General features: G+C 56.1%; 9 protein-coding genes across 9 annotated transcripts; 4 read left to right on the top strand and 5 right to left on the bottom strand.

Annotated features, from left to right (window-relative positions):
* Positions 1 to 278: 278 nt before the first annotated feature.
* Positions 279 to 1,319, top strand: ace2-1 (Transcription factor ACEII; the record flags this gene model as incomplete). The annotated part of the gene is made up of 1 exon (XM_037324428.1): positions 279 to 1,319. The coding sequence occupies one exon, from the start codon at positions 279 to 281 to the stop codon at positions 1,317 to 1,319; it is 1,041 nt and encodes a 346-aa protein (XP_037176746.1).
* Positions 1,320 to 1,378: 59 nt separating this feature from the next.
* On the bottom strand, positions 1,379 to 3,028 carry CGCA056_v009182 (Beta-glucuronidase; the record flags this gene model as incomplete). Its single annotated transcript, XM_037324429.1, has 5 exons — positions 1,379 to 1,959; positions 2,015 to 2,082; positions 2,134 to 2,419; positions 2,474 to 2,841; positions 2,892 to 3,028. 5 exons carry the CDS (start codon positions 3,026 to 3,028, stop codon positions 1,379 to 1,381), a joined length of 1,440 nt encoding a protein of 479 aa, XP_037176749.1.
* A 1,015-nt stretch (positions 3,029 to 4,043) lies between these two features.
* eglD-16 (Endo-beta-1,4-glucanase D) lies at positions 4,044 to 4,903 on the bottom strand (the record flags this gene model as incomplete). The annotated part of the gene is made up of 4 exons (XM_037324430.1): positions 4,044 to 4,296; positions 4,349 to 4,553; positions 4,614 to 4,799; positions 4,855 to 4,903. The coding sequence occupies 4 exons, from the start codon at positions 4,901 to 4,903 to the stop codon at positions 4,044 to 4,046; spliced, it is 693 nt and encodes a 230-aa protein (XP_037176748.1).
* A 625-nt stretch (positions 4,904 to 5,528) lies between these two features.
* On the bottom strand, positions 5,529 to 8,875 carry SPT5 (Transcription elongation factor SPT5; the record flags this gene model as incomplete). The annotated part of the gene is made up of 3 exons (XM_037324431.1): positions 5,529 to 6,166; positions 6,221 to 8,444; positions 8,582 to 8,875. 3 exons carry the CDS (start codon positions 8,873 to 8,875, stop codon positions 5,529 to 5,531), a joined length of 3,156 nt encoding a protein of 1,051 aa, XP_037176751.1.
* Positions 8,876 to 10,558: 1,683 nt separating this feature from the next.
* CGCA056_v009185 (uncharacterized protein) lies at positions 10,559 to 10,890 on the top strand (the record flags this gene model as incomplete). Its single annotated transcript, XM_037324432.1, has 2 exons — positions 10,559 to 10,615; positions 10,669 to 10,890. The coding sequence occupies 2 exons, from the start codon at positions 10,559 to 10,561 to the stop codon at positions 10,888 to 10,890; spliced, it is 279 nt and encodes a 92-aa protein (XP_037176750.1).
* A 363-nt stretch (positions 10,891 to 11,253) lies between these two features.
* CGCA056_v009186 (putative WD repeat-containing protein) lies at positions 11,254 to 14,316 on the bottom strand (the record flags this gene model as incomplete). The annotated part of the gene is made up of 3 exons (XM_037324433.1): positions 11,254 to 11,750; positions 11,806 to 12,403; positions 12,463 to 14,316. 3 exons carry the CDS (start codon positions 14,314 to 14,316, stop codon positions 11,254 to 11,256), a joined length of 2,949 nt encoding a protein of 982 aa, XP_037176753.1.
* A 1,786-nt stretch (positions 14,317 to 16,102) lies between these two features.
* On the top strand, positions 16,103 to 17,884 carry ATG28 (Autophagy-related protein 28; the record flags this gene model as incomplete). The annotated part of the gene is made up of 1 exon (XM_037324434.1): positions 16,103 to 17,884. The coding sequence occupies one exon, from the start codon at positions 16,103 to 16,105 to the stop codon at positions 17,882 to 17,884; it is 1,782 nt and encodes a 593-aa protein (XP_037176752.1).
* An 806-nt stretch (positions 17,885 to 18,690) lies between these two features.
* Positions 18,691 to 19,247, bottom strand: CGCA056_v009188 (Uncharacterized protein; the record flags this gene model as incomplete). Its single annotated transcript, XM_037324435.1, has 4 exons — positions 18,691 to 18,829; positions 18,943 to 18,985; positions 19,058 to 19,133; positions 19,194 to 19,247. The coding sequence occupies 4 exons, from the start codon at positions 19,245 to 19,247 to the stop codon at positions 18,691 to 18,693; spliced, it is 312 nt and encodes a 103-aa protein (XP_037176755.1).
* Positions 19,248 to 21,881: 2,634 nt separating this feature from the next.
* pki1 (Pyruvate kinase) lies at positions 21,882 to 23,587 on the top strand (the record flags this gene model as incomplete). The annotated part of the gene is made up of 3 exons (XM_037324436.1): positions 21,882 to 22,079; positions 22,143 to 22,360; positions 22,417 to 23,587. The coding sequence occupies 3 exons, from the start codon at positions 21,882 to 21,884 to the stop codon at positions 23,585 to 23,587; spliced, it is 1,587 nt and encodes a 528-aa protein (XP_037176754.1).
* Positions 23,588 to 23,658: the final 71 nt, after the last annotated feature.

A 23,658-nucleotide genomic window follows, 5' to 3' on the forward strand; every position in this document is an offset into this window, starting at 1 on the left:
TAGGTAAGTCAGGTAGGGAGAAAGTAGAAACCATGATCCATGCAATTGATTTTGGCGAGTCTGGCGGGCGCTACGGCACGCTAGAGAGGCTCCACTAATGTCGATCCGCCAGCGCCGACGCCGAAGGTGACAAGTCGAGTACCCGACCTACCTAAGAAAATGCCAGCTGGCAACCCATGTCGCGGGCAGCACAGCACCTCACATCCAAGGTAGCTGCTCCCGTCATGCAGCACTTCTCTCCATGCTGCGTCCCGTCCCCAAAAGTATCACACACCGACATGCCTCTTCCTCCGCGCAATCGTCAGGCATGCGACAGATGCCACAGCCAAAAGCTACGATGTCCGAAGCAGGCCGGCTCTGCCGTATGTGCTCGGTGCTCCAAGGCCAGCGTTGCTTGTGTCTACAGTCCCGCTGGTCCACGTCCGACAACTCAAGACTTCGCCATCCTGGAAGCCCCTCTCGTCGCTGAGACCTCAGCTTTGGACTGGGAACCCTTCTCTTTTGACCAGCTGCTGACTTCTCAGCCAATATCCCAACTCAACATCCCTCTCAGCGAAAACACTCGCGAAGCCCAACTGGATCCGAGAGCCCGATGCTTCGAACAGTTGTCCGCCATGATGCTCAAGCTGAACGAAGCTTTCAATGGCCTGCCTCCAGTCTCGAAGCTACACGTTGCCGCTTCCGACTTGGACTTGTTCTGTACCCAAGTCAACGAATCGGACGGCTTGCGCCGCTCACTCGAGTTGATGCTTGGCCAAACCCAGCAGTTGATCGAATTATATCCCGAGGCTATTCGCTTGGCCGTCGCGTACGATGCAGCCCCTGAATGCATCCTTCCCAATTGTGTCCATACCTTCAAGTGTCATGCTGATTTTGGATCAGACCCATTTGAGGCGGCCGACCGCTCGTCAAGCGTCGACTTCACCTTGCTCAACCAGCTAATCTCATGTCACTACCGCCTTCACGACATTACAGAACTCATATTCTCGCACGCTCAAGTATGCTTTAAAATATCTGCCGCCTCCGCAGAATACGACGGCGTTGAGAACCATCGATTCGATATACCCGAACTTCGCATCGGTTCCTTCACTCTTTCCCCTGGATCCTCGCCTTCTGTCATGTCCGCCATCCTGGTTGATCTTCAGTCCTCCCTAGCCCGCTGCATCCCCAAGATTCAAGCCTCGTTAGAGGGAAGGGCCGGCAGAGAGTGCCAGGTACTGTCTTTGCAGTGCGACATGTTGAAAGAGCGTGCAGACTCCATTGTGGATCGCCTCACGAAACTCAGGGCCGCCGTCATCGAAGCCGGCATCATAACATGAGGCCCGCACTCCACCCATCACCTGCACAACTCCTCTGAGATGCCCCAGAATCATCCAGGTTACTGGAGATACACCAAGAGAGCCTCGCTGGCCCCAACGCTAAGGGTGACTTTACCCCCCGAGACCGCCGCTGTCTCGAATGTCTCCGTGCCGCCGGTAATGCAAGTGCCGTTGTTGAAGTATTGGCCGCCGATCGACGCGTTCCCGCCTCGATCTTGTCTTGCTTCGGCGCTGGCCGCAGTAACCCGCTTGGACCGGACACTCGTCGCTGACAGCCCGCTGAGAACGAAAGACTCGACAGCTCGCGTGCCGGAACCGCTGTAATAGTTGGAATTGTACAGAAGAACTCGAAGTGGGGCTCCCGCGGCGTCATAGGTGGCATACGCTGCAAAGGCAGACTTGCCATCATCCAAGGCGGCGACGTGCTTAGCCCCAGCCAGAAAAGCTGTTGCCGTGTATGCGCCGACATAGGGGTTGCCCATGGAGTATCTTCCAAAGAAGCTGTAGGGGTTATTGCCAATGGTTCCGTGATGGAAGTATACGCGGGAGACGTTTGACGTGGCTAGGCGCACCGCATAGTCCATCACCCACAAGGCAGCCCCAAACGTCGGGGACACGTTTGCCGCACCTCCTCCAGCGACTGTTCAGAGGTTAGCATGTTCAGTGGCTCAATCAAGGGGAGGGCGTCATCTCACCTGAGTTGGTCTCTCCAAAGACATACGGCTTGTTCACCGCCAAGGCACTGGCGATATCGCGATCGAATCTTACACCGTTCAGCATAAAGGCTTCGACGCATTTGCGCACAGAAACTTACAAGTGGATGTTGGTTGCAATGTTCGCGTGAGACATCAAGCTGGATACGGTGCCGCCGGGGTAGTTGTGGTGGGCGTACGTCTTCACATACTCCCTCACCGTGGCATTTCCGCTGGCAATCAACTCTTCGGCCCCCCACGTGGGAGGAAGGGAGTTTGAGTTTCCGGCTTGGATGATATTCTTCTTGCCAATGGCATTTCCGACGATGATATCCCAATTATTCTGCGACGCGGCATCCACGGCAGGGTTCCACGTGCCAGAAGCAATCGGCTGGACTCCCGACCAATCTGAGATAAACTTTGTCAGTTTGATTAAGAATGGATCCCGGACTTCGAACTTACACTCAGGCTCATTTCCGAGTTCAATCGCATAGAGATTTTTCATCTCTGCGACGGCGACCTTGGCTGCTGCAATGGTGTTGTCGATGTTGTTCTTGCCTCTGTTCAGTCCCAGAGTCACGTCGCCACCGTATGTCGCAGCCAGCTTCATGAAGTTCGGGCCGAAGGTCAGAGTTGCGGGCGCATCGTTTGGGCTCGCAACAGTGTACACAACATACGCTGACGAAGAGGCATCATAGGAGGCTCGGTCCTGGGTTGTCCCGCCGATCCGGATAGGTGGCCAGGCACCGCTCAGCGTCTTGAGGTTGGTCAGACATTGGTTTGTTGCGGTGACGTTCTGGAAGTACGAGGGGAAGGCAAAGAACTCGAATCTGGACGGATATCAGCAAACTAGCACGGCGCAAAATTCAAGTGGACTGACGAGATTCCGACGGGTGCTGCTTCGAGAGGCGCATAAGAGAGGCCGCCGGTGTTCACTTTACTGGGCACAGTGAAAGTGGCGGCCGAAACAAGTTGCGCCGTTGACGCCAGAAAAGCGAGCGAGGGACCAGACAACATGGTTGGAGAGCCTATGGGCGCGACTGAGCGAGTGCCAGCGATGATTGCGCGATCATATGTCCGGCGTTACAGTCAACGTCTTCGGGGCCTTCGGAGCTACTTATACTACTACTCTGATCTCGCCAGCCAGCATGCAGATAAGCCATGCTACAAAGGATCTGCCCATCATCAAGCCTTAATTTTTCCACCACATTAATGAGGTCTTTTCATGACAAGCTCAATACTTGACGTGCCTCAGCCGATAGCCCTTGCATAAGCGCTGGCCTCCTGCCGGTCCGGCCCCCTCATTGCAGAAAGATTGAGCTTGACTCGAACAACGCGTATTACGAGCATCTAGGCTCCGACACCCCCTATTGGAGCTTTTACCACATGCCGTTTTGCCGAGAGGTCAGGGTTCACGATGTCTGCCACGAGGGCGGCGAGGGGCGCAAGGCCACAAGCTTTCCCCGCACCTTAACCCGTCGACTTAAGTAATCAAGCTACGGTAGTGGGTTACATCGTGTCCTTCGCCACGGGGATCAGCCGAAAATGGCAGGATAGAAGTTCTTCACCTAGCCGCACCTGGCTGCGAAAAGCTCTGGCTGCGAAAAGCTCTGGCTGCGAAAAGCTATGGAGATGACCAGTGTTGCAGGCCCCCTTCGACCTTGTTTGAACAGGATGAGAATGGGCTCCATATTCTGCTGAGTGTAGCGCCCAGATTCTATGAAGGAAGCTGACAACAGGCGGGGTCTGATTTCTCGATATTGCACGTTGTGTCGCCCTGGCTCGAGGACCCACAGATATCAAGAGCACAACAGTTATCACATCAGAGTTCGGGTCTTGAATGTGACGCGAGTATCATACAACTCTGATTTGATGTCTCCCTAATATGGCTAACTAACCATTGTCTCTGAATTCTGGGTGCTATTGGACGATTTGAGGACGTCAAAATGCCCTTGGCTACACCAGTCGACATTCTTGCTCCCTTTGGGAAGATCTGAAGGCTTTTCCCACGACCTGCCGCTCGCACTGCAACCTAACACACCAGTGGATCGCCTCCCGGGGTTTTGTAGTTTTGGGGAACGGGGTAATAGATGTTCACGACGAGACCCGGGTCGTTGGGGCTATATGCGCCAGGGAACGACATCAAGTTAGGCTTGTACGTGCCTGTGCCGCCGCTGACACGGAGCTGGGCGCACGAGATGTACAATTGAGCGCCGCCGACGCTACCAGCGCTGTGAAGAGCAATGTGTTCGACGCGGAGGAAGTACTCGCCATCTGCGAGGCACCTGGGAATCTGGACGTTAAGCGTCGTTTTGCCTGGGGCATAAATGTTAATACGCGCGAGAGAGGCACAACAAGAGATGAAGGTGCTTGCCTGAAGTGGGCCAGGTCAGTCCGTTAGAGGTGACTGTCGGGCCGTCGTTGTAGACCTTGAACCACACTTTTCCGGAGCCATCGAAGTTTGTGATGGAACCAGAAGGCGCCTTGGCCATGTAGAAATTGACTGGTCCGGGATGGGAGACGGACGCCTTGGCGTTGTAGCCTTTGAGAAGCTGATTGTCAGCGAGCTTGCCTTTGATCGTGAATGCCAAATTGAACATACCAATCGTGGATCCTGCAGTCACATCCAGCACCGTGGCACCCTCGTTACCTGGGGCTAGCTGGTAGCATGTCATCTGCTGGGAGGTCACGTCCGTGACCGGTCCGTTGGACTGGTAATTCGTCGTCTTGCGGACGACTTCCCAATCTTGTGTGGTCTTGCCATTGTAAGTGACGGATGGAAATACATCTGAGAGGGTTAGTAAGTAGCACAAGGTGCCCCCAAGATGATATGAATGTCGTACAGTGAGCAGAGGCAAGGCTGGCCAACGCGACAACCACCGAGGCCTTCATAGTGACGCTTAGGGGCTGTTGTTAATAGGTGGCTTCGAAAGAGGAGCAGCAGAGGATGGAAGATAATGTGCATCAATACGCGCAGGAGTTTCACCCGAATCCGTCACTAGATGCTGAACTTATACCTATGAAGAGCTACAACGCAGATCCTGAACAAAAGGGAGAAAGTACGGCATCTACATATCAAATGACCAGACCTAAAGCACACGTACCATGGTTGCGATGCTACCGGCGATAGAACAGCCGGCGGGTAAAGTCGCTCATCCAGTCAACAGTGACCTGCAATATCATCCGAGGTGTCCTAACAAGTTGATCCAGCCGGCAGTGGCATTCTATATTGCTAATATCTGACTGGAGGTTGCGGGCAAGACGCATGGAGGCATGGGATTTGTTGAACTGGTTTTCGTGTAAACGACATTTGGTTTGGAAATTGATCCCGACGCCCGACAGCCAATTGTGATGCAAACTATCTTGAAATTCGCGCTTCTTTCTTGCGCATACCCCTTCTACGAGAACGCCGGATAATATACAAGTCTTGTGTCCCTCCTGTTTGCTAACGTAAAGCCAATCTGACTATGTAGGACCGGCCACCTTAACTCGTCAAACATCTTGTGACGCTGTTTGATCAGTCATCGTCGGTGTATCTAGGCCCGCTGGCCGCCGGTGTCTCGGGCGCGCCATAGGCAGCAGGGGTGGGGGCGCCGTAATAGCCAGAAGAGGAGGCGAAACCACTGGCCGCCGGAGTGGGAGCGCCGGCCGCTGGTGTGGGGGCCGAATCAGCAGCCCAGCCTCCTTGCCATCCTCCACCAGGAGTCGGAGCACTCGCGGCCGCTGGGGTGGGTGCCGAATAGGCACCGGGTGTGGGAGCATTGAGAGCACCGGGTGTGGGTGCACCCAGGAGGTTTCCACCCGGCGTCGGCGCGTCGTAGCCAGAGTTGCCTGGGGTGTATCCCCATGAATCACTACCGCTGGCGCCGGGAGTGGGTGCAGAGCCTCCATAGGCAGGCGTCTTCGAGCCTGAGCCCCAGGCATCGCTCCCGCCGTAAGCTGGCGTCTTCGACCCCAATCCAAAAGCGTCATGTGCAGGTGTCTTTGCGCCTGACTGCCATGCCGGAGTCCTTGAACCTCCGCCATACGCGGTTCTGTTACCATCGCCATAAGCAGTCCTTGAGCCGTCAGCCCAGGCGGGAGTGCGAGAGCCGGATCCGTAGTCCTGGCTGCTAGACTTCCAAGCAGGTGTTCTGCCGCCAGTCGGTGCAGGAGCTTGATTTATATTAGCAAAGTAATCATGGCATCTCATGTTGGGCATTGACTCACTTCGTGAACCCCACGCGGGCGTCCTCTCCGCGCCGCTAGAGGCGACTGGTGTACGTCCTCCTTGCCAGTCTCCACCACGCCCGCCTCCAGGAGCGCCGCCTTGGCCCGGTCTTGGACCCCGTCCATTGATGTCGATCTTGGCACCGGTATTCTTGTCCTTGAAGCTAAGATGGTCCTTGGGCACCGTGATGGTCTTGCTCTTGGTGTGCAGCTCAACACGGGCGTGAGTTTCCGTGGCATCTTTGACGATACCCAAAAGACCCTTGTAACCACCCTTCCGAATGATGACAGTTTGGTTGATAGAACGATCACGGCCGAAGGTCTTGGGAGGTGCCATCTTGCTCTCTGCGCCGCCAGGGTTGCGCTTCATCGCCGGGTTCATTTGATCCAAGTTGGGACCCGCTGAAAGCACGCGTCCACCCTTGGCAGCGATAGTTGTGACATTGCTAGCCTTGGTAACGAACACACCGGCGTTCTCGTTATTGTTGTTGCTGTGCAAGAATACGTATGCGCGGTGGATGTGAATGATTTTGCCCTGCCGTTGTTGGGCGCCATACTCCCTGACAACATCATCGAGCCGGATCTCGGAGCCGTTTCTATCGGCAGCCACAGCAACCTTTCTCTTCGGGAGTTTGTTGGCAATTTGGGATGGCATGACCTGTCTAGTGTCTCCGTTTTGATCGAGCACAACCACTGACTCGCGATCGACCTTAACGATGCAGCCCACAGTGGTCGGGTCCAGCTGAACGAGGTCAAAGAGCTCGTACTGACCCAACGCACCTTGGCCGCCAATATCGCTGGCTTCACGCAGATCTTTGCTGAAGACCGTGACCTCCGTGTTGGTTTGGTCGGTCAAGAAGGTTACTCGGTCTTCGGAAATCTTGACAACCATACCAACTTCGTCGCGGAATCGGCTGCCGCTGGTAACCTTGACATGATCTCCGATCTTGAATCTCTTTCTCAAGCCCTTGGTAGGGACCTCAATGACCTGACCTACGAGGTCTCCCTCCGTAACCTGCATCGTGACGATGTCGCCTTGGACGTTTGTTGCTTTTCCAACGACGCCCTTTTGCTCACCATCGTAGACTTCGATGACATCGCCGGGAAGATAAGTGACGTTGATGTTGCTGTCCTTGAGGCTGGCAGCAAGGGCTTTGAGATCGAGATTTTCGGTACCATCCTCAGCGCCGGAAGCGAACCTAGTGACTTCCTCTAAAGTGGGGTTGACGTCCGTGACAACTAGCTGCTGGATCTTGATATCCTTCACCTGGAAGCCGTTCTCAAACTCATCACCCATGTATGTCCAAACCTTGGTCGTCGGGTTTCCTTGGATATGCCGGGGGTGACGTTTTCGGGCCTCCGTCTCGTTGAATAAACGCTGTGGCGGTCTTGGTCCAGGCACGCCAACGGGGCGCTTCCGTTTGCCATCAGAGGTAAGGGCGGCAAGGGCATCATCTCTCATGCCGTAGTCAAGACGCGGGATGAAGCGGACTCGGGCTTCAAGACCATTTTCGGTAACGTCAATGACTTGCGCCAGGTCACCGGCGTGCTTGGCTGGCTTGCGAAGCCGGACCCAGGCACCGGGCTCGAGAGTGGGCGTCTTGGTCACACGGAGCAAGTCGGGCATGTCCTTGATGTCGACGAGAATCATCTTTGACCGAGGGTAGACGTTGAACATGCCGTCTAGCGCAACCATAATATCCGTTGAACGATTGGCCTCGACGTAGATGTAGCCTTTCATGACGGAGGTTGGGCCGCCACGTTCGAAAGCCGAAATGATAGCCAACTCATCCTTGGTGCCCATCCGCTCATCGATACGCTTCATGATAGAGTAGACGACTTCTCGCTCCTTGCCCTCCTTGCACCTAACAGCCCAGATCGTAGGATCCTCCACACTAGGCATCAGGAGGCGCTTGGGGACAACAGTGGAATCGCCGAAGCCCTTGTTGGGGCGACGGTTACCGTAGCGCTGTCGAAGAATTTCGGCCTGCTTCTCAGCATCCATGCTGGACTCCATCTCGCGTCGGCGATCCAGCTCGCGGTGCCTTCGGTCATCGTCGAGGCCTCCACTTTCGGCAATGTCGTCAGGATGAGCGTTGTCGATGAAGTCCTCTATCTCTTCACCGTCTTTCTCCTCATCCTCGCCATCTTCTTCGTCCTCGACCTCGGCCTCGATATCGAAGAAGACGGCGCGACGATCCCTGCGACGCTTGCGACGATGTCCCTGTAGAGTAAAGAAAACATTAGCAGTGTATCAATCTGCGGAGGAGACGCAGAACAAGTCGGCCAGATGCTCGAAGCTTGACGTATCCCCCTGTTAAAAGGAACAAGGAAAGCGAACTGCGAAAGCGGAAGGCTTACCTGCTGAACATCATCCTCGTCTTCTTCATCCTCGTCGTCCTCTTCGTCATCGTCGTTTTGGCCACCCTCCTCATCGTCTTGCTCATCATCCTCATCGTCATCTACTCGTCGAGATTTGGGGGCAGCGGCGGCGTCGTCATCGTCAGCAGCAGGGCTGCTCTCTCGCGCATCGCTACCCGCATGTCGCTGACCAGAGTTGTGGCTAGGTTCGTCGTCAGAGAGATCGGCAGGCGCAGGGTTGAAGTCATCCTCGTCGTCCGAGTCATCGTATCGATTGTGGTCGTTCGAAGCCATCTTGAAGGCAATTAGAAGAAGCGAACGTTGTTGGCCTCAAGTTTTTGGATGGCGACGTCAGGCGAAGACAGGTTTCGTTTGGCTCTGCTGGAGCAGAGTTGTAGAGAAGAGAAGGCCACTTCGAGGCTGGCACTCTTCCAAGGGGCTCGTTTGTATTAAATATTTGGACGTAAGAAAGGACGACCGAGGGAAAGGAGCTACCATACAGTCGACGGCTGGGTTGGGAAGGCAAAGGATTGAGAATAAATTGTAGGACGAGTCGAGGACGGAAAGCTCAGCCATGGTTACCTTCACGCGAAGTAGGCCCAGATTCCGTCTGAAAACGGTTTAGCGTCAAAAGACACCTGAGGCAGGCTGGTTGTGGTTCGCCTGTGCAGCGTGCTGCAGGCAATCAAGGTGCCCCACAAAAGTCCATGGGAACCTAAGAATAAGTGCTGAGGTCGGTATTCGTACCTTACCTTAGGTAAGGCACCTGAGTACGTGTCTTTAAGTAAGCCCAGCTGAAAAGGCGCCGCGAGCACCTAAGGTAGGTAGCAAGGGATACCAGGGGAGATTTACCGAACCACAGGTCGTTCTCCCCGACACAGTCAGTCTAAGAGAGGTTGAGCCGGCCCAAGCCTCGGCCTCTTTATGTCCAGCAGCAGTGGGAATCTTTCAAATAGAATAGCGACCTCCGCACGAGGATGCTGCGTAAAACTTCCCCAGTCTCGAAGCTTCAATCACTGATGGCATCTTAATGTTCACTGCCGGTTTTCGTTCGATATTTCAGTGTGCCATTGCTCCCCGGATGCTACTAGTTAAGGTAGTTTTTGTAGCAAGCCTGTTATGTCGCCAAGTTCAAACATGAAAGCGATAGTAATCAACGACTTTGTCAAGGTCAGTGGGTCGCCCACAATGTTAACAGACCAGACTGATCGAGTTCAGGACTTTGACGAGATCACGGTCGCTGAGGTCGAGAGACCTGTTCCCAATTCGAATGAGGTGCTCGTCCAAGTGAAGGCTGCCGGCATCAATTATGTGGATACGCTCTATGCATGTGCTTCCCTTCAAGTTGCTGTACCCATCGACTAACGGGGCCGCGTGCAGGCGAAAGGCAAACATCAGAATAACCAATCTTTGGTCCGGCCACCATTCATATTGGGTCTTGAGTTCTCGGGAGTAATTGTCTCGGCACCATCGGATTCGGGCTTCCGCCCTGGCGACAGAGTCTTTGGAGGGCACACTGGCTCATACAGCGAATTCATATGTCTTCCTCGTTCAGATTCTCTGCACCACATGCCAGCCAAATGGACGTTTCCGCAGGCTGCTGGGTTGGCAGCGACGCTACCCGTCTCTTTTGCCGCACTTATGCAAGCCGGCACCAAAGCTGGCCAAACAGTTCTCGTACACGCTGCAGCAGGCGGTTTGGGCACCATGGCTGTCCAAATTGCTGCAGCTCTGGGTTGCCGTGTAATCGGTACCGCTGGGTCCCAAGCCAAATGCACCGTGGCTACGCGGTGCGGAGCTCATGCTTGCGTAAACTACCTCGAACACACGGCATGGTGGGAGCAAGTACTAGAATTGACTGATGGCAAAGGAGCTGATATTGTTTTTGATCCCGTCGGCCTCGTTGACCCTAGCTTGAAATGCATCGCTCATCGGGGGAAAGTGTTGGTTGTTGGTTTTGCAGGTATACAAGACAACATGGAACGAGTAGCTATGAATCGCGTTCTTCTGAAGCAAGTCTCGCTCATTGGCTATGTGGGTTCCTCCTTTCACCCAAGCATTGTCCGTTTGCTGATAGAGGCACGCAGCGGTATGGCGAAAGTTCTCGTCGGTATCCTCAGGAGCAAAAGGCCACCTGGGATGGGCTTCAGCCGTTGATGGAAGGAGGGAGTATACAACCCGTGGTTTACGACACGCATTATTATGGGCTTCATAGTGTACCTCGGGCGCTGAGAGACATGGTGGATCGGAAGATTTGGGGCAAAGCCATCGTCACAATGGCCAGCGGTTCACCACTGGCAAGGCTTTGAAGTCCGGAAGCGCTTTGCAACATTTTTTGTGCAGGAAAGACACCGCACAATGATTATGACATTTCGAATCCACCTCCTTCCTTTCCCCTATGCCCGCCGGTATATAGCCATCCGCCATTCCAAGATTTTGTTTCTGACCACCAACCGAGAAGCCGTGCTGAGCCGGGGGGCAAGATTCTTCGTCCGCACTATGAGAAACCGTAAGGTACGAAGCTCCGACCACGGTAGCATTCCTCCCACAAGTGGCTCAGGGCCCATTCCCAAACGCCAGGCTTCGCGATGCATATACCACAATTGACCAGCCAGATCTATGAACAGGGTAGCAAGACGGCCAGATGATGCCACTCTTCGTCATCCCGCTCTTCAGACACCAGACCGCCCGCATGTCTTGACACCCCAAAGACCCCTGCCTGCGCTTACCCCCAACCACTCTCCTTGGTCGCTGGAGAGATGCGGTACCCACGCAAGGTTGCCGACTTCGTAATCACACTGCCAGCTAGCGAATGGGCTTCGTGTGCTGTCGGGCTGGCCGGCGCCATTGGCAGCAGGAACGCCACCGAGGGAGTGGTTGTTGTTGTAGACATCCCAGAGCAAGACTTGGCAGTCGTCTCCTCCGGAAGCCAGGACGCCTCGCTTAAGGGGCGACCATTCGATGCTGTTGAGCGCACCGCCGTGGCCGCGAAGTTCCAACAAGGCCTGTCCAGGATGGCGCACGTCCAGAATGCGAATAACGTTGGAGTCCTGCGCAAACGTAGCCAGCAAGTGAGTGTCGTGAGGCGACGTCGCCAGTCTCAGCAAAGGAGGAGGGTTCGACATGGTCTGCTGGGCCAGGGTAGGACTGATCCGACCGCCATTGGCATCTGTGAAATCGGGTTAGCAAAGGCGCGAGGTGACTCTGTAATTCACACGACGTACCTCGGTCATCCTTGCCCGTGGGCTCGTATATAATTGTGCTATGCTCAAGACTGCGCAAGTCGAACATGCGGACACTGCCGTCCTGTCCACAGCTCACGAACACATCCACACTATTGGCACAGAAGCGCACGTCATATACCTCCTTGTCATGAGCAATCAATTGCGTCTTCGCCGTCAATGAGGGGATATCCCAGATTGTGCAGGTCGTGTCTATGCTCGAAGTAATGATCAAGCTTGGGGAGACCGTGTTCCAGTCCAATGAGGTCAGCGGCGCAGTGTGGTCCGGGGTTTTGGAGTTGGAGAGAAGCGCCAAAGGGGTGAGCTTTGTGACGCCGGGATCCCTGCCTTGTCGGTTGATCGAGTTGCTCTGGGACACAGGGCTTTCCGAGGGCAAAGACCACAATCGGAGGTGATCGCCGGACGTCGCAAGGAGATCGGTGGATTGTTTCTGCGAAGAGGGCGGTTCCCATAGGAGGCGGGTTACGGGGTACGAATGTGTGGCTTCGGCAACCTTTGAGAATTCGAGATTGAACTTGGGAGTTCCGGGCTGGTAGACGTCGTTGGGGGTCGGCACCATTTGGGTATCGAGGATTTGAATCTACGATAAAAAAGTCAGCATAGTCCTAGGCTGGCCAATGGGGTAAATCCGGGCCCTACAAAATTGTGTCCGTCCTCCAGATAGCTACCGACGGCGAGCTTGCCGGCTCCGTTGCCCTGAGGCGGCCACTTGCACCAGTCAAAGGCATAGAGTGCCCAAGGAGCAAGATAGTTGCTCGTGCCGGGCTGGACATTGGCGAGATCGAAGGCGGTGCTGCCAGGCACGCCATCCGACATACCGGAGTCGGCACGGGGCCGAATATCAGCCAAGCCTAGCGGAGTGTTCGAAATGTTCCGCTGAGAGCCTGGAGCATTGTATTTTTGATCTGGCGGCGACATGAATTGAGAACCGGATCCGCTGGGGGTCGTGGGGATGTAGGGCGCGAATGTTGCGGCGCCTTCGTAGTTGGCAGCGGGGGAGGAGCGCGAGTAACTGTGGGTGAGACTCAAGCTGGGCTTGGAAGGGGTCTGGTAGTCTTGCGACTGCTGAGGCATTGTAGCCATGGCCGGGGCGGTGGTTGCGGTGATGGCGGGGGGACGGCCACCTGCACCGCCGGGTTGCAGTACGTTGGGCACCGACGATGTGCTCTGGAACTGGGGGGCGTTCGGAGAGGCCTGGTCCAGCTTGATCTGGGGAGCGGCGGGGGCGGCGGAGGAGGACGAGTATTCGCGGGGCGATAGCTGGCCGTGCTGCATCATGCCAGCAGGCATGTGCAGTTCGTCGTGCTGGGAGCCGTATGTGTTGTTTCGACGCGGGGTGGCCGAGGAAAACTGCTGTTGCTGCTGCGGCGGCGGCTGTTGCTGCTGCTGAGGTGTCGGTTGTTGTTGCTGGTTCATGGCCGCGACGGAGAAGGACGGCGCGTGGGAGGACGAGGAGAGATGAGTGACGGAGGGGGAAAGGCCCGGCGGCCCTGATGTCTCAGTCGCAGTGGGGTGTACAGGCAGCGAATAGGTCGAATCGTGGTGATGATGGTGGTGCAGCTGGTGGCCATGGACCGGATGCAGCGCGGCGGGAATGGAAGCACGCTGCTGCTGCTGCTGCTGGGAATATGAATGAGAGCGGTAGTGATAGGAAGGGGAGTGGGAGTAGGAGTAGGAATGGGAGTGAGTGGGCGAATGCGAGAGGTCAGAAGAGTGCGAGTAGGAGTGGGAATGGCGAGGCTGGAGGGGACGGGAGGAAGCGGAGTCGGGAGCGGCAGCGGCAGCGGCGAGGGGAGAAGGAGGGGCGGCAGCGGCGTTGGCGATGTTGAGGCCGCGGTCGTGGTGATTCAGGTGCTCGGCGTCGTCTTCGTAGTAGAAGTTGGCGACGGCGTGTTTCTTGGGCGCAAGGGGCCCGGTCGCAGTCGCAGTCGCAGTCGCAGTCGCAGGCGCGGCTCCTGAGGCGAATTGAGGAGATGAAGTTGGAGAATGAGAGAGGGTTATGGAAGGAGGATGATTGGGATCGCGGTTGGGCGACAGATGCCGCTGATGCTGGTGTTGCTGGTGGTGGTGGTGGTGCTGCTGCTGGTGTTCGGGCTGCAGCTGGTACTGCAACCGCGGTGACTGCTGCTGTTGCTGAGAGTGGGATGACAAGGCACCAGAGGGCGAGGGTACCGGATTGGGCAGCGAATGGTGGAGGGAATCGGTGGCCGCCGTAGCGTCGTCCATGTCCATGCTGGCGCTGACGCTGAGGCTGGCCTGGCTGTGGCTCCGGCTATGGCTACGGCTCTGGTTCTGGCTCTGGCTGATGGCGTTGGCCGCAGCAGTGCTGCTGGCAGGGGCCCCAATGGAGCCCAAGGCCTGGGCCGCTTGCCAGAGCGCCGAAGTTGCGCTGAGCCGATGGGAATGTCGCTTGTGCTGTTGTTCTTCCTCCTGCTTCTCCTTGTCGCCGACGCTCTGCTGCGACGCCGACCGGCGATGGCCCAGGAAATGCATATTTTCTGGTCAGGGCAAGTGGCCGTGATGTATGCAGAGTACCCAGGTAAGGAAAGGTAAGGTATACAGGTTGCGTGGAGCCTCCAGCACAGGGCAAAACGGACGAGAGCAGAACAAAAACACCTGCTTGTCCAAGGAGCCCGGAATGACACGGCACGCGGCGAGGGACAGACCAGAGCAACACCAGCCGATGCCTGTGTTCGAGTAAGTCAGGCAAGGTACCGTGCCTCAACTCGGCGCACAAGACACGAGGGTCCTGATGCTACGTACTTGGCTGTAAAGAGTCAAAGTACTCTGGATCAAGAGGAGCAAGAGAGTAATGAGACAGACCATGGGCAAGACTGACGACGAACGGTGGTGATGTCTGGACGCTCCGGAACACGAACACACAAACTTTATCTTGGCCTCCGTCCGCGCGCTCCGCGTCGTCACTGCAGGAAAAATCGCTCTTCTACGGCATCACTTCTGACTAATAAAACGGCCTCCCAGTTGACTTATTGGCGCTGGACAAGGAGACGGGGGCCTTGGACGGGACGGGGGCAGATGAGATAGGGATGCGCGTTGTTGCGAATCGTTTGGGATGCCGCGTCTGTACTCTCCAATGTCTCGTTTCGCACAACACTCATTGCGTGAAGCTTGCCCTTCTCCCCTGATGGCTCCCTCCATGGAACTAACGGTTCAATGCCAATAAAGCTGCCAATGCTGCCAATTCCACATGGCCGCACCTGATATGTCCCTGGCTTTAACTTGCCTAACCTTGTCTTGCCCAAGATGGCGCACAATACCTTGCCTTACCTGACTTTCCGCTCCTCGCCCACCAGCCGTGCCTTGCTTGAACCAAGTGCAACAAAACCTCTTCCTTGCTGGTGGGTTGGGATATCTGCACGCCGGCTGCCTGACTGAATCTTCCTCTTGGGCCAGAATGTGAGGCTGGGCGAGACTCCTTCCGACCGGTGCCCAACCCGTAAAACAAAGAAGAAAACACATGGGAAACAAGGAAGAGGTGCCTTCAAAACGTCACATTGAGGGCCCATCCCCAGCTAGGTAGACCCAGTGGAATGGAAGTTTGTGGGAAATAAAAGACTGGAGACTTCAGACCAGACTTTCTCTGCTGTGTTGGGTTGGACCAAGCTTGGGCTCTGAGTAATGACTGACATTACATAAGCCACTAGGTACTCCACAAGCATTTGCTCCAGTGAATCAATGCTTACATGCAAGTGACCTTTATAAGCTTATCGGATTTCTTTCCAATGGATATTTCTTCCAGGTTGCGATAAGGAGCTAAGTCCAGTGACGTCTGTAGCTGGAGCAGAAAGGGTTGCCTCGTGCCGAACCGTGGCACATGCTCGGAGCTCGTGAGCTCGACACATTTACCTTCAGTTGCTGGCTTTTGTGACAAATCTTTGCCGTAGCCCATAGCAGCCCGTGGATTCTCAAGCCGTGCCGGCCCATAGACTCCCCCATATCATCAACTTCGCTTCCGCGCCCGACAACTTGCTTACTCGTACATCTTAGCTGTCATCATTCATAGTATTACGCCATTCCACCCCATTTCTGCCGATTTGTCGCTCAAACAGCCCGACAATCCTGTCGGCATCGTCCATGTGTCTTGATGGCCCCAGACTCCCCAAGATTCTTTGATCGGCTCTCGCTGAGCCGAAACAAATCGCCTCTCCTGCCGCTGCATATCTCTGCCGAAAGACGTGCAAACGGTTACGATCTCGACGAACTGTCCCCACGACCGCACGACGCTCTGCTTCCAGAGTCGCCGCGAACACCCATTACGATGTCAAGACGCCGCTCTCCGTCTCCTGTGGACCCGTGGGATAAAGATGTTTCGGACGAAGACCCCCTCAGTCCCGCTGGGTCTATCTCCAAACTGAAGCCCAGGGCTAAGGCCTTGTTCGCCGGCCCTCCACCGCCGATCGCCGCCTCGATTCTGGTTCAAAATCCACCGCAGGGCAGAAGAAGTTCTAGAGAAGGTTCCAAAGCCGGTCGCAGTAGTCATGCGGCTGGGGGCATGGCCCCGAGCCGAGTCAGTTTCGGGAGCATTCTGTTCGATCAGAGTTCGCGCGGTTCAAGCTCCTCGTCCAGAGGTGATTCGATATGGCGCAACCTACAACATCGGGAGCGAGCGTTGCAGAAGGAAGTACAGCAATTGCTGGACATGCAGGCCACGGGACTAGCGCCTAGCAATGAGTCGACAGACACCATTGCCACAGGTGGACAGGACGCCTGGAGTGACTCAGGGAGTAGTACGCCCACGGGGACATTCTATTCTACAGCATCATCAAAGTCGCGGATGATGGCATCGCTCGATCCACCAGTGCGCGCGACCGCTCGTGGCGACATCATACCTGTTCGGCAACCGAAGACCTCGGGGCCTCAAGGCCTTCAGACCGCACGCAAAGGCCTGCGGCGTGCTCTAACGTACTTGACTGACTTGAAGTCCGAAGAGAACTCCTACATCGAATCCGCGCTGTCACAGCGCAAAAAGGCACTTTCGCATTTGGGCAACCTTTGCAGTCGTAAAGAAAGCATCTCTGCAGAGCTTTGTAGCCTTGCAGACAATGAGGAAGAGCCGCTGGGCAAAGAGCTTCGAGACCTTGGCGACCAGCATGAATCCTTGGGCCAGGAGATTCGTGAGTTAGAGGAGAAGCTCGTTGGCATGAGAAACAGGCATCGATGGCTCGAACGTAAAATGGCGGATGTCCGCAATCGCCGAGAGGCCGGCTTGAGCGGGTACAGAGGTGCGCTGAAGGAGGTCGAGGGCGAGGTTGCGTCTTTACTCCACCGGCCCCCCATTGAGCCTCTCGATTCCGACGTAGTCGAGGCTGTATCACGTACTGACTCATCTTACGGGGCGAACGATTTGCCTGGGGGCGCTGATTTCTTTCGCATGATACCCGCCCGGCGTACGCTTACCATGGCAAAAGACTGGTGGGAAAGTGAGGTCGACTTTTTGGAGCGACGGAAGGCCCAGGTTGACAAGGATCGTGAGGCACTCGACCAGGGCACGGCATTGTGGCAGGAAACCGTCGATCTCATCACCACGTTCGAGGCCGACCTGCGGAAGTCACTAAGCAGCGGCGTGAATGAGAAAGGCAAACAGACCCCGCGGATGCAGGAAGAGGCCGTTCAGTCGATGCTACCCAGGATGGGCAAGGTGATCCTGGAGCTCGAGGAACATATGCGGACTGCGGAGAAGAACAGCTGGAACCTCCTGATATGCGCCGTCGGCGCTGAGCTCGAGGCGTTTAGAGAAGCTGAGCGCTTGCTTCGTAGCAGCCTCCCGCAACCCAGGGCGGAGGTTGGTGATGTCGAGGAACCCTGGCCAAATGATGAAGGCCAACAAGAACGCAACGAGAAGGATGCCGATGCCGTCGAGACGAATTCTGTTGGTAGCCACCACGACGAGAGTGACAACGAAGTACCGCCTGATTTGCTCGTATCGCACCTCGAAGAGCATGACGACGCACAACCACACGCCAAGCCCATTGGAGCTTCCTCGAGACGAGACAGCGACAACGAAGTGCCGCCAGAGTTCTTGGCTGAGCACAGTCTGTAGATTGTCTTGTTGGCCGGATTGAGGGAGCGCTGATGGATCACATTCGAGGGACTTGCGGTGACTGGTCGAGAGCACACGGCATGGATGATGAGTTGCGGGGAGGACCCCTAACTACGACTACATTGGATTACTTACATTATGGCAAAGGGCATTGGATAGGACAGGGCACGTAGGACAGGATACCCCACGAATAGTCAGTTTGAACGGCGTTTATCGGAATGCCTAGGAATCGATTTGCATCAAAGCCCACAGTTCGCCCGTCCCCATGTGCTCCCCGTCACGAGGCAATTTAGGTAAAGTCGCGGGTACGTACAAGTGAGCTGCAACTGTGGCGCACTGGATTGGTTGGTAACCTCGGCTATATCTGTGTTTTGCGACGAGGACGATCCCGAAAGTGGGGTCTGAAGGTCCGGTGGTAAGGATACACGGGGGAGCCTGCGCCAGAGGCTTTTATAAAGAAAAGCTGGGCGACGAGAACGCCGTCTCGTCCACCATGCCCAACGACATTTGATAGCCCCCGCAGCACGATTCCAGCATCGCACGTAACATCTTCGGGGAGCAGAGTTTTGTCCGAGATCGAGAACACCGACCGGGTGCCCGCCGAGGCGCCACGCCCCGACCACCCGACCCTCGCCGAGCGTTCACCCAGGTGCCGAATCCCCCACGCGGCCGCCGAGCATTGCCGCGCCAATATTTGCAAGAAAAATGGCCGAATAGACGAGAAAATTGGAATAGTCGTTGGAATAGTCGTCGCGCCGTCGAAATTCATGAAAGGGGGAGGAGGAGGAGCAGTCATCGTCGTCCATCTACCGCGTACGCTCAAACCATCCGCTGGAGCCGGCGATCGCAACCGACTGGTCCATCACCCACTCGCCGACACCGAGATACTTGTCAATCCACTTCGACATGTCCTTGTTCTCGCCCGCGGCTCTGTCAGTCTTGAAACTGGGTCTGACGATTCCCAGAATGGGCACTTGTCAGCTGCCACGCATTCTCTTGACGCAGATTTGCACCTGCGGGTGACAGTTCTGTCCTGTCCAGTTCGGATCGATACTCACGTAAGGCCTGTCGAGCGCTTCATGCCAGCGAGGAAGGCGGAAACTGTAGGTAAAAGCATCAGCCGGTTGTCGTCCGACGGATCGGGGCGGTAAGAGAGAAGGGGGGGCAACGAACTGAGAACCGCATCGAATGCGTAGTGAGTCAGACGCCCAAACTTCGACCACAGCCCCAGAGTCAGCAAGTTGAGGAGCTATACGGAGGTTAAGACTGCGCAAGCAAGTCGAAGACGAGGCAGCGAGCGAGCACGCACGAGGAGGACTCGCCGCGCGGCCGGAAACGGGGGGAAGGAGGTGGTACCAACCATCATGAAGATTCAGGTTTGTTGTTTCTGTTTCTTTTTTTGGCGTCGTTGGTTGAGGAGTTTGCGCGTTTCTACTCTCCTTTGCGTTTTGGGTTTTGTTGGTGTCGAAGAGGCGGTATCGTCGCTTGGGTTTTGGAGACAAAGGGTGTTGTCATGGGACAAGACTCGTTTGGCACACCACCAGGGTGGACACTTTTCGCACCTGAGAGGACCCCACGGGAGGAGGCTGGGCTGGCGGCGACAGGTGCAGCGAGTGCTGTGCCTGGCCAGAGGTGGTCGGTGAGCGGTGCAGAGCTCGCGTGGACTAGCTCGCGTGGACTGTGCGCCACTGCGTCCGCTTAGGTACCTGACAGGCCTCAGGCTGCCGGGCCGCCGCCGAGGGTGGGCCGTTCATGTTCATCGTGGCACCGTCCAGCGAGGTGTCTGCGGCGATAAGGAGCGCGCGACTTTGGGAGAAGTACGGTCAAGTACCTCGAGTTACGTACCTCGATACGGAGCTCGCGTTTCAGTGGAACCAAGCTTTGTCAAAGTCACGTGGCCCTGAGGTCAGCTCCAAGTGGGGTCAGGTTGCTCTCATCGGTTACCCGACGAACTCTGTTTGTTGCATATTTCTCGCTTCGAGTCTTTTCGACGGTTTTTCCCTCTTTAGCCCCCTCAACGGTCTGCCCGTAGGCGCTCCCCTGCCTGGACGGCCGATAAGCGGCGGCGCAGGACGCGACTCGGTGCATGGTACTGTTATCGGGACAATTTGATTCGCGTCACGACAAAGAGGGGAATGGGATTGGGCGATCCGGTGCGGACCTTGGACCTTGTGCCTTGGGTCTCGGAGGACTTTTCCTCCTCCGCGGTTCAGATTCAGTGCCCCGTCGATTCTGGAGGGCCGGAGCTACAGTACCAATTATCTTCTTGACGAGGGCATTGGACACTCCGCGGACAGGCCAGGAAGCACCCCAAGTGGACCAGGGGACCTCTCCACTGCGACGCTTTCCCTTTTTTTTAGCTGGTGGGGAGCCCTGCTGGAGAGCCAAGGTGTCCAGCAATGGAGGGTCTTGGAGGGGTCGGGCTGGCGCTGCCGCACCCGTTGGAAATAGCTGTGTGTCAAAAGCATGAGCTCTGGTTTGTTGAGTGTTTGAGGCTTTATGGCCCAGCGCCCAGCCAAGGTCGCCCAAGGAAACGGAGCTCCGTCGCAGAGTGGGAGAAGGGACAGCAGAGATTGGACACTGCCAGGAACTCGTGGACTTGGGCAGAGGCAGAGAGGACCTGGACCAAATGGCCGGAGGCGAGCGAGGGATGGGACTGTTGAAGGGGAACTTGGGAAGGGAAGGTGGGAAGAAGAAGAAAAAAAAAACACGAAAGAAAGGCCGAAACTAACAATGCTATTGAAATCCCTCACATCCCATCCCGTCCATGCTCCCCGTTCCGCCATCCCCGCCGGTATCTTCTACTACCTCCCTCCTCCCATTACTACTGTTCGCGGGGTTCCCTCTCTTGCGGTCTTCTCTTCATCATTTATTTTTATTTTCCGCCGCACCGCTTCTGAATCACTTCACGTTGGACAGCATCACGTTCGAGCGTCGACGAGAGAATAAATAGCTTGGCTCAGGTAAGTGGAACGAGTCGCATCAACACCAGCACCAGCACTGCATCCCACGTCTACACCCCTGCCAGTTTTGTTTCTGCGTCTGGTCCTGTTTCTGTTTTCTCTCCCAGTTCCGCCTGGCACTATCACTGGCCTGACCTCACCTTACCCGACCTTGGGTCTCGCGTCACCCTGTTCCGGCTGGGCATTCTATTTACGTGTACTGCCGGGTTTGCGCCGGTGTGCAACGTACACAGAACGTGCGTGCCGAGCAGTGAGAAGACCAGAGAAAAAAGGTGAGGTGAGGCGGGAAAAGGGCAAGTGCGCACATACCAGAGGATGGGCATGAACAGGGTCCCCGTCAGGGAAAGGTGAGGTGAGGAAGGGACGAGGGTGCTGTCACAGCACCTCATGTTGGTGGGGCTCCCTGGTGGTGCTGGGTGCCCGGCGCTGCCAAAGCTGCTGGGTTCTGTTAGCAACGTTGGCTGATTGCTGCCACTGCGTTGAATTGAGGGGCAGTTTTCCCACCCGACCCCAAAAAGTCAATGGAAACCAACGAGGGGCAGCAGCACCGCACCAAGGTCCAGCGCCAGCCAGCGCTACCGGGAAACCGCCGACGCCGACCACCACCGCAGCAGCAGCGGCAATCTTCAGACGGACAGCAAGCAGCTTCTTCACTCGGTCTGGGCCAAGCAGCAAATTATTTCTCTTGCTCCCACCTCGTGTGTCTTGTCTGCCTGCCCTGTCCTGACGTCTGTTGTCTCTGCTCTGTCTTCCCCCCCGTCCTTCAACAAATACCCATCTTGGTTGAGGCTCCCTGTCTGCATAAATCTTGTACTTTAGGGTCTCACCCATCCATCAGCCATTAGATTTTTTTTTTTTAATCTCTCACTGTCCTCCCACTCCCACTCTCCTCACATCATCCCTCTTCCTCCTCCAACCCTCCACTGCCTGTCGACCAAGCAGGATCTAATAGCTGCCGCAGACCAGAGATTGTCACGACGCCAGCTTAACCACCTCTCCCTTCGAAATCGATACCCCGCCGTCAAATCTTCACAATGGCTGCTACTGCTCAGGACCACCTTGATGTAGGCGGAAAGATCGCCTGGCTCTCCAGCCTCGACACTGCCTACCAGCCCGAGAAGAACTACCGCCGCTCTTCCATCATCTGCACCATCGGTCCCAAGACCAACTCTGTTGAGGCCATCAACGCTCTGCGCAAGTCCGGTCTGAACGTCGTGCGCATGAACTTCTCCGTGAGCCACCCCGCTGCCTCTCCCTGTTTGACAGCAATCGGCTAACATGTTATCCACCAACAGCACGGCAGCTACGAGTACCACCAGTCCGTCATTGACAATGCCCGCGCCGCCGAGAAGGCCCAGCCCGGCCGTCAGGTCGCCATCGCCCTCGACACCAAGGGCCCCGAGATCCGCACCGGCAACACCAAGGACGACGCTGATATCCCCATCTCCGCCGGCAAGATCATGAACTTCACCACCGACGACCAATACGCCACTGCTTGCGATACTGAGAACATGTACGTAATATCCCTGCCTCACGAAATTTCTCTCCGCCGCTAACACTTCTGCGCAGGTACGTTGACTACAAGAACATCACCAAGGTCATCGAGCCCGGCCGTATCATCTACGTTGACGACGGTGTCCTGGCTTTTGATGTCATCAAGGTCGTCGATGACAAGACCGTCCAGGTCCGCGCCCGCAACAACGGCTTCATTTCCTCCAAGAAGGGTGTCAACCTGCCCAACACCGATGTCGATCTTCCCGCTCTCTCCGAGAAGGACAAGAACGACCTGAGGTTTGGTGTCAAGAATAACGTCGACATGGTCTTCGCCTCATTTATCCGCCGCGGCCAGGACATCACGGACATTCGTGACGTCCTTGGCGAGGAGGGCAAGCACATCCAGATCATTGCCAAGATCGAGAACCGTCAGGGTCTCAACAACTTCGAGGAGATTCTCCAGGAGACCGACGGTGTCATGGTCGCCCGTGGCGATCTCGGTATTGAGATCCCCGCCGCCGAGGTCTTCGCCGCCCAGAAGAAGATGATTGCTCTGTGCAACAGGGCCGGCAAGCCCGTCATCTGCGCCACCCAGATGCTCGAGTCCATGATCAAGAACCCTCGCCCTACCCGTGCCGAGATTAGCGATGTTGGCAACGCCATCACTGACGGTGCCGACTGCGTCATGTTGTCTGGCGAGACCGCCAAGGGTAGCTACCCTAACGAAGCCGTTTCCGAGATGCACGAGGCCTGCCTCAAGGCGGAGAACACGATCCCCTACGTTTCGCACTTCGAGGAGATGTGCACTCTGGTCAAGCGTCCCGTCAGCGTCGTCGAGTCTTGCGCCATGGCTGCTGTCAGGACTTCTCTCGACCTGAATGCCGGTGGTATCATCGTCCTGTCCACCTCTGGTGACTCCGCTCGCCTTCTCTCCAAGTACCGCCCTGTCTGCCCCATCTTCATGGTCACAAGAAACCCCTCTGCTTCCCGCTACGCTCACTTGTACCGGGGCGTTTACCCCTTCCTGTTCCCCGAGGCCAAGCCTGACTTCAGCAAGGTCAACTGGCAGGAGGATGTCGACCGCCGCATTAAGTGGGCTGTCGAGAACGCTCTGGAGCTCAACATCGTCAGCAAGGGCGACACCGTTGTCGTTGTTCAGGGCTGGAAGGGCGGCATGGGCAACACCAACACCATCCGTATTGTCAAGGCCGACCCTGAGCACCTGGGTCTCGGTATGTTGAACTAAATTGCATGTGAGGGAAATAGAAAATGCTGTTGGCGTATGGGAGGAATCAAAGTACCTAGTTAAATCCTGAT

Source organism: Colletotrichum aenigma (assembly GCF_013390185.1).
Source record: "Colletotrichum aenigma strain Cg56 chromosome Unknown KSG_Cg56_contig06, whole genome shotgun sequence".
In the NCBI taxonomy this organism is placed as follows: Eukaryota; Fungi; Ascomycota; class Sordariomycetes; order Glomerellales; family Glomerellaceae; genus Colletotrichum; species Colletotrichum aenigma.